At 43.8% G+C, this 9,435-nt stretch overlaps 1 protein-coding gene across 1 annotated transcript in view; it reads right to left on the minus strand.

The window, feature by feature from the left end:
• Window positions 1-1,665: 1,665 nt before the first annotated feature.
• The window catches only part of dcc (DCC netrin 1 receptor), a 675,496-nt gene continuing 667,726 nt past the window's right edge, over window positions 1,666-9,435 (minus strand). Inside the window, exon 29 of the mRNA XM_065007657.1 lies at window positions 1,666-4,404. Within this exon, the coding sequence (XP_064863729.1) occupies window positions 4,315-4,404 (90 nt within the window). The 3' untranslated portion in view covers window positions 1,666-4,314. The remainder of the gene's footprint in view (window positions 4,405-9,435) is intronic.

Consider the following 9,435-nt stretch of genomic DNA (forward strand, 5'->3'; position numbering starts at 1 on the left):
GTAAGTCTGCAACTCAAGCTATCTACGGGTGACTTCCTTTTCTGAGAGGACGTGCTATCCTTTACAGTATCCAAATTAGGACTAACTGTTTGTGACTCCAGAGTCTGTCCTAATGTTGATACCGCAGTCATGATGTGGCTGATGGGAGAATGACAACAGGAAGAGGGCATTCAATGGGATGGACACCGTCATAACAGTATTGAGAATGAGATCTTGAATGGGTTTTTCCAAATGTCCCCCCCCCCCCATTACTAAACTACATGTCCAGAATGATCACGTTGTTCTTCATAAATAATAGTAATGTGCGCTCTAAATAATATATGACATTTTATCATAAAAAGTACCCTCCCCACACCCACACACAGTCAATGAGTTAACTAGCAATTTGTCCTTCAGTTGCTCTATGGAACTGTACAATGGAAGAATAAAAAAAACATGGCACCCTATTCCCTATATAGTGCACTACTTTTGACCAAAGTCCATAGGGCTTGAGTCAAAAGTAGGGCACGAAATAGGGAATAGGATTCCATTCGGGACTGATTCAAATTTTTTTCACGTTGTCTTGCTTCAGCGGTCCTATCTCCATGGTAATACACATGTACAGCATACAAGAAAATATAGAGCCATGGTCTGCCTGTCTGTCGTTCAGAAGAGAGAAGACTATGTCGGCAGAACTTCATAGCTCATCTGTTACCCTGCACTAAAGGGCGAGGCAAAGAGAGAAAAACAAAAATCACCTTTCGTATTTCCATACAGATCAAGTAAAGTGACCAACGAAGAGAGAAACGAAGAACGGAAAAGCAAAACGTATAGGCACATAGAACATCTCCATTTTTCTCAACAAATAAAAAATATATAAATTTAAAAAAAAAAAGTAATTTAAAAGAAAATACCACTCAAAAAAAACTAAAAACAATGTTGTGTTTCATTAGTCCACTGTTGAAACAATCCTAAAAATGTTTTGCAGGTCAGCGATCAAGTTTCGAAGATGTATAACGTTAAAAATTATTGTCCTAAACGCATCATACTGTGACATGTTCTGGACTTTTCAATATTCTAGATCTTGAAAACTAGATTTTGTTTTGTGGAATTTTCCTTTAAGGGCAAACAGATAAAAAAGAACGTAGAATGAGAGCACACTCGATAGTTTGTTGTGAGGAAATAAAGACATTGTTCTGTGATGAGTCTCTGTTGGTACAACGTAGAATGAGAGCAAACAGATTTGTTGTGAAAATAAAGACATTGTTCTGTGATGAATGAATGAGCACACTCGACAGTTTGTTGTGAGGAAATAAAGACATTGTTCTGTGATGAGTCGTCTGTTGGTACAACGTAGAATGAGAGTACACTCCACAGTTTGTTGTGAGGAAATAAAGACATTGTTCTGTGATGAGTCGTCTGTTGGTACAACGTAGAATGAGAGCACACTCGACAGTTTGTTGTGAGGAAATAAAGACATTGTTCTGTGATGAGTCGTCTGTTCTGTGACTTTTCTTTCCCTCTATTCTAAACCATTTGAATGTCTCACTGGCACAGACATCAATACCATATTCAGCATTGTTGCTATTTCCAGCCGGTGTCCTAATATGAATCCTAACATTTGATACAGTATAATGAATTCAACCCTTTATCTCCTGCGTTCTAATCTGAATGACAATGTAGCTAACCCTTTATCTCCTGTGTTCTAATCTAAACATGTTCTGAATGACAATGTAGCTAACGCTTTATCTCCTGTGTTCTAATCTAAACATGTTCTGAATGACAATGTAGCTAACGCTTTATCTCCTGCGTTCTAATCTAAACATGTTCTGAATGACAATGTAGCTAACCCTTTATCTCCTGTGTTCTAATCTAAACATGTTCTGAATGACAATGTAGCTAACGCTACAACTCTCTGGGTCAATCCATCTTCAGAGGGGGAGGGGAAATATAGAGGCTTGCAAATGATAAAGGGAGCACAGTTACCGTGGGTTACCAGAATCAAACATGCGAATATTGATGTCCTATTTTCATGGCGATTAATGATTCATTTATCACTTAAGTGGTACATATTGAAGCCATGTTTTGTTAAAAGGCTTCAGGTTATGTACAGTATCTATCCTCAGTGATGCATAGCAACCCATGCAGCCCCATAATGTAAAACTAGATTAGAAGCCAGTAGGGTTTAATCAATTGGTTTAAAAATAGTTGTACTGCAGCTTTGACAGAACTGCTGATGTAAAAATATACTATATGGAATAATATAATCGTTTATCATATAAAAATGACCAAAAACAAACCCCTGTGTGATCACATTGTTAGTCAGTCAACCGTACAACCTTAAACTGATGTGTCTGTCTCATGAAAACCTTAACTGTTAACATGACGACTCATCAATAGCATCAACGCCGCCATAATCAACAACAAAAAAGAAACATCTCTCGGGGGTTTTAATAATAATGCACAAGACGCTGTATGTTGTGAATAAGGTGGTATTAACCAAAACAATGGATTGTTCAGAGTAAATAGCATACATTCATACAAAAAGCCTTCCAACCCCTGTAAATACCATTTGATACGGTCTTGAATCCCAGTACGTTCCAAGACCATTCATACATTGACTGGAGCGCCTGGTTATAATTCTTGGTGTTGTTTTAACGATTTCAACAGCTGTCTGTAGTTGTGATATAGGGTAGCAACACAACCAGGGCAGATGTTCAGTTGAGGAGCAGCAACACAAATGGACCTGAACAAGGATCCAGAACTTTCCAGAGTCTGAACTTGGTTCTGTAGAGTCCGTATTGAGATGATCCAGTACCCGGGGCCTAACCAGTGTTCCTCACAGCCTGTAGAATGTTCTAGGCTGTGGTCACTGACTGTGTCACTGTTTTAGGAAAGAGAAGAGGGAGCGTGTGTACGGTGTCCATATTTGGACAGCCTCGGGTTCACAAGGAGTTGGTGTACGTTTCATTCCAACGCTGTAAGGGTGTGGTTACTGTGAGACCTCCCTTGTTGTCTCACAACATCACCAGGCAACGAGGGGTCCAGGGAAACGTTAGTGAACGAGGGGTCCAGGGAAGTGTTAGTGAACGAGGGGTCCAGGGAAGTGTTAGTGAACGAGGGGTCCAGGGAAACGTTAGTGAACGAGGGGTAAAGGGAAGTGTTAGTGAACGAGGGGTCCAGGGAAGTGTTAGTGAACGAGGGGTCCAGGGAAACGTTAGTGAACGAGGGGTCCAGGGAAGTGTTAGTGAACGAGGGGTCCAGGGAAACGTTAGTGAACGAGGGGTCCAGGGAAGTGTTAGTGAACAAGGGGTTCCAGAGAAACGTTGGTGAACGAGGGGTCCAGGGAAACGTTGGTGAACGAGGGGTCCAGGGAAGCGTTAGTGAACGAGGGGTCCAGGGAAACGTTGGTGAACGAGGGGTCAAGGGAAGCGTTAGTGAACGAGGGGTCCAGAGAAACGTTGGTGAACGAGGGGTCCGGGTGAACGTTGGTGAACGAGGGGTCCAGGGAAACGTTGTTGAACGAGGGGTCCAGAGAAATGTTGGTGAACGAGGAGTCTAGAGAAACGTTGGTGAACAAGGGGTCCGGGTGAACGTTGGTGAACGAGGGGTCCAGGGAAACGTTGGTGAACGAGGGGTCCAGGGAAACGTTGGTGAACGAGGGGTCCAGAGAAATGTTGGTGAACGAGGAGTCCAGAGAAACATTGGTGAACGAGGGGTCCGGGTGAACGTTGGTGAACGAGGGGTCCAGGGAAACAGTGGTGAACGAGGGGTCCAGAGAAACGTTGGTGAACGAGGGGTCTGGGGAAACGTTGGTGTCTGGAGATAATAACCAATCCAAAGGTCTAATACTATAGACCCAGCTGTAACACTTATGCCTTCAGTTCAAAGTTCAATCCAATACACCAGTAACGCACAAGGAAACCCTCCAAAATTAACACTGATAAATGAAAACTCAAAAGGTGGTGTTTTAAAGGGAAATCAACACTAGGGAAATCTTTTAGATTCTCCTTAATCGTTAGTCTTGATGTTTTGGGATTACAGAGAGGTCTGTCAGGGGGGTTGGTTACTGTATTTATAGGGGTAGAGAGAGGTCTGTCAGGGGGGTTGGTTACTGTATTTATAGGGTTACATAGAGGTCTGTTAGAAGGGTTGGTTACAGTATTTGGGGGAGGGGGGGGTGGAGAAGTATCTATGTTTCTGAGGTTCTGACACCATTACCCCCCCTCTCTGTGCCCTGCCCTATGGTGTAATACTGTGGTTCTGCTGTCTGTGCTGCTGCTGTTAAGGTCTGACGGACTGTCTGGGTGGGACTCTCTGCCAGGGCTGCTGGGGTTAAAAGGCCGAGCCAGTGATGGCGTTGAGTTGCTTCATGAGTCCCTCTAGGCTCGCCATCTGTTCACTCAAGTCGTCCTGTTCGTAAACCTAGAAGATAAAAAACAAAAGTCCTCTGTCACACAAAGTCAAAAAAGGGTCATTGTCCAGAAGAACTCATGTTACGGTGTAGATTTTAGGACATCCTCAGCCTCATACCTCCTTGAGGCAATCGTCAACCCTTCTTGAGTTTGTCCTAAAATGCACACCATACCAAAAGTGGAGGATACATACAGTACCCATATATTGGTATGATCATACAGTACTTTATATATTACAATCAAATGCCGACCGCATTATCTACCAAGAGAATTCTCTTCGATTATAATCACAGCCGTGTATATTCCTCCCCAAGCAGACACCTCGACGGCCCTGAAAGAACTTAACTCCCGCGACGCATATAAAGCCCTCCCTTGCCCTCCTTTCGGCACATCTGACCATGACTCCATTTTGTTGCTCCCAGCCTATAGACAGAAACTAAAACAGGAAACGCCCCTGCTCAGGTCTGTTCAACGCTGGTCCGACCAATCGGATTCCACGGTTCAAGATTGCTTCGATCACGTGAACTGGGATATGTTCCGCATAGCGTCGGACAATAACATTGATGAATACGCTGGTTCGGTGAGGGGGCCATCGAGGTGTACCCACAGCATTGGTGATGTTGTACCCACAGAGACTATTAAAACCTTCCCCAACCAGAAATTGTGGATTGATGGTAGCAATCGCGCAAAACTGAAAGCGCGAACCACTGCTTTAAATCAGGGCAAGGCGCCCGGAAACATGACCGAATACAAACAGTGTAGCTATTCCCTCCGCAAGGCAATCAAACAAGGTAAGCATCAGTATACTGTAGAGACAAAGTATAGTCACAATTCAACGGCTCAGACACGAGAGGTATGTGGCAGGGTCTACAGACACGGACTACAAAAATAAAACCAGCCACGTCGCGGACCACGATGTCTTGCTCCCAGACAAACTAAACAACTTCTTTGCTCGCTTTGAGGACAATACAGTGCCACCGACACGGCCCGCTACCAAAACCTGTGGGCTCTCCTTCACTGCAGCCAACGTGAGTAAAACATTTAAACGTGTTAACCCTCACAAGGCTGCCGGCCCAGACGGCATCCCCAGCCGCGTTCTCAGAGCATGCGCAGACCAGCTGGCTGGTGTGTTTATGGACATATTCAATCAATCCTTATCCCAGTCTGCTGTTCCCACATGCTTCAAGATGGCCACCATTGTTCCTGATCCCAAGAAAGCAAAGGTAACTGAGCTAAATGACTATCGCCCCGTAGCACTCACTTCCATCATCATGAAGTGCTTTGAGAGACTAGTCAAAGATCATATCACCTCCAGCCTATCTGACACCCTAGACCCACTCCAATTTGCTTACCGCCCCAATAGGTCCACAGACGACGCAATCGCAATCACACTGCCCTAACCCATCTGGACAAGAGGAATACCTATGTAAGAATGCTGTTCATCGACAACAGCTCAGCAGTTAATACTATAGTACGCTCCAAACTTGTTATTAGGCTCGAGACCCTGGGTCTCGACTCCACCCTGTGCAACTGGGACCTGGACTTCCTGACGGGCCGCCCTTAGGTGGTGAGGGTAGGAAACAACACCCCCGCCCCTCAACACTGGGGCCCCACAAGGGTGTGTTCTCAGCTCCCTCCTGTACTCCCTGTTCACCCACGACTGCGTGGCCACGCAGCCTCCAACTCAATCATCTAGTTTGCAGACGACACTACAGTGGTAGTCTTGAATACCAACAACGACGAGACGGCCTACAGCGAGGAGGTGAGTGCTACACTCGCATTAACATCTGCTAACCAGGTGTATGTGACAAATAACATTTGATTTTATTAGATTTTATACATTAGATTGGTATGAAAGATGTAGTAGTTTATATTGGTGTGATGATACAGTACTTTATATTGGTGTGATCATACAGTACTTTATATTGGTGTGATCATACAGTACTTTATATTGGTGTGATCATGCAGTACTTTATATTGCTGTGATCATACAGTACTTTATATTGGTGTGATCATACAGTACTTTATATTGGTGTGATCATGCAGTACTTTATATTGCTGTGATCATACAGTACTTTATATTGGTGTGATCATACAGTACTTTATATTGCTGTGATCATACAGAATATTGTGTGATCATACAGTTTTATATTGGTGTGATCTGTGATCATGTAGTTTATATTGCTGTGATCATACAGTACTTTATATTGCTGTGATCATACAGTACTTTATATTGCTGTGATCATGAAGTACTTTATATTGCTGTGATCATGAAGTACTTTATATTGCTGTGATCATACAGTACTTTATATTGCTGTGATCATACAGTACTTGGGTCTTTAAAAAGTGTACAAATTGTGTATAGCTTCCAGGAAAACAACATCAATATCACTAGCTTAAGCATGGGCTTACAAGCGGAACGACAAGTGATTCACCATCGTGATTCTCCCACAGTGTGTGTTTGTTAATATGTTTGTGTTTGTTGACATTCCGGATCTGGTTACTTTCCTCTCTCTCTATTTGTATCCTGCAGTCAGACAGTTCCCCTCTCTCTCTCTCTCTCTCTCTCTCCATCTGTGACCCCCAGGTAAACAGCTTCCTCTCTCTCCCTCTCCATCTGTGACCTCCAGTCAGACAACTTCCTCTCTCTCCCTCTCCATCTGTGACCTCCAGTCAGACAGCTTCCTCTCTCTCCCTCTCCATCTGTGACCTCCAGTCAGACAGCTTCATCCCTCTCCATCTGTGACCCCAGTCAGACAGCTTCCTCTAGACAGCAGACAGCTTCCTCTCTCCATCTGTGACCTCCAGTCCATCTGTGACCTCCAGTCAGACAGCTTCCTCTCTCTCCCTCTCCATCTGTGACCTCCAGTCAGACAGCTTCATCCCTCTCCATCTGTGACCCCCAGGTAGACAGCTTCCTCTCTCTCCCTCTCCATCTGTGACCTCCAGTCAGACAGCTTCCTCTATCTCCCTCTCCATCTGTGACCTCCAGTCAGACAGCTTCATCCCTCTCCATCTGTGACCTCCAGTCAGACAGCTTCCTCTCTTCACCTGTGACCGCCAGTCAGACAGCTTCCTCTCTCTGTCTATCTGTGACCTCCAGTCAGACAGCTTCCTCTCTCCACCTGTGATCTCCAGTCAGACATCTTCCTCTCCCTCTCCATCTGTGATCTCCAGTCAGACAGCTGTGACCTCTAGTCTGACAGCTTCCTCTCTCTCTCTCTGTCTAGCTGCGACCTCCAGTCAGACAGCTTCTTCCCCCTCTCCATCTGTGACCTCCAGTCAGACATCTTCCTCCCTCTCTATCTGTGACCTCCAGTCAGACATCTTCCTCCCTCTCTATCTGTGACCTCCAGTCAGACATCTTCCTCCCTCTCTATCTATGACCTCCAGTCAGACATCTTCCTCCCTCTCTATCTGTGACCTCCAGTCAGACATCTTCCTCCCTCTCTATCTATGACCTCCAGTGACATCTTCCAGTCAGACATCTTTCTCCCTCTCTATCTATGACCTCCAGTCAGACATCTTCCTCCCTCTCTATCTGTGACCTCCAGTCAGACATCTTCCTCCCTCTCTATCTATGACCTCCAGTCAGACATCTTCCTCCCTCTCTATCTATGACCTCCAGTCAGACATCTTCCTCCCTCTCTATCTATGACCTCCAGTCAGACATCTTCCTCCCTCTCTATCTATGACCTCCAGTCAGACATCTTCCTCCCTCTCTATCTGTGACCTCCAGTCAGACATCTTCCTCCCTCTCTATCTGTGACCTCCAGTCAGACATCTTCCTCCCCCTCTCCATCTCCAGTCAGACATCTTCCAGTCAGAGACATCTTCCTCCCTCTATCTGTGACCTCCAGTCTGACATCTTCCTCCAGTGACCTCCAGTCAGACATCTTCCTCCCTCTCTATCTGTGACCTCCAGTCAGACATCTTCCTCCCTCTCTATCTGTGACCTCCAGTCAGACATCTTCCTCCCCCTCTCCATTTGTGACCTCCTGTCAGACAGATAAAACTGTTAAAGTGCTAAACTGGTCCACCAGAACCCATCATTCTTTTTGTTAAATGTTTGACAGAAGATGTATGTCCTTGTTGTGATCCAGTTAAAGATCAATCTGTTGTTTTCTTCTTAAAGCAGAACCCCTGTGATGGTAAACTGAAGGTGCTTCAGAGAGTTTATATAAAAGCACATGCTTTAATCAGCTCCACAGTTTAATACCTTTTAGATTATCCTAGATTATCATTTCAATCTTACTAAATGAATCCTAGATTACCCTTTAAATCTTACTAATTGAATCCTAGATTACCCTTTAAATCTTGCTAATTGAATCCTAGATTACCCTTTAAATCTTACTAAATTAATCCTAGATTACCGTTTACATTTTACTAAATTATTCCAAGATTACCCTTTAAATCTTACTAAATTAATCCTAGATTACCCTTTAAATCTTGCTAATTGAATCCAAGATTACCCTTTAAATCTTACTAATTAAATCCTAGATTACCCTTTAAATCTTGCTAATTGAATCCTAGATTACCCTTTAAATCTTACTAAATGAATCCTAGATTACCCTTTACATTTTAAATGATTCCAAGATTACCCTTTAAATCTTGCTAATTGAATCCTAGATTACCCGTTAAATCTTACTAAATAAGGTCGGGGACCATCATGAAATAACCATCTCCCTTATTACTAGCTGATGAAGCCTTGGTAACACAGCACTGATCGGAGTGTGTGTGTGTTTGTGTGTCTAGCTTTTCCTAAAAAAAATATTTACATTTACATTACAGTTATAAACTACTGGGCCACTGTCCAATCCCCTTTTTTGGTGGGATAATGTAAATACTTGGGTATAATGTAAGTCCTTGGGGGATAATGTAAGTCCTTGGGGATAATGTAAATACGTGGGTATAATGTAAGTCCTTGGGGGATAATGTAAGGCCTTGGGGATAATGTAAATACTTGGGTATAATGTTAGTCCTTGGGGATAATGTAAGTCCTTGGGTGATAATGTAAATACGTGGGTATAATGTAAGCCCT

The sequence above is a fragment of the Oncorhynchus nerka genome, linkage group LG22 (assembly GCF_034236695.1).
Source record: "Oncorhynchus nerka isolate Pitt River linkage group LG22, Oner_Uvic_2.0, whole genome shotgun sequence".
Classification (NCBI taxonomy): Eukaryota; Metazoa; Chordata; class Actinopteri; order Salmoniformes; family Salmonidae; genus Oncorhynchus; species Oncorhynchus nerka.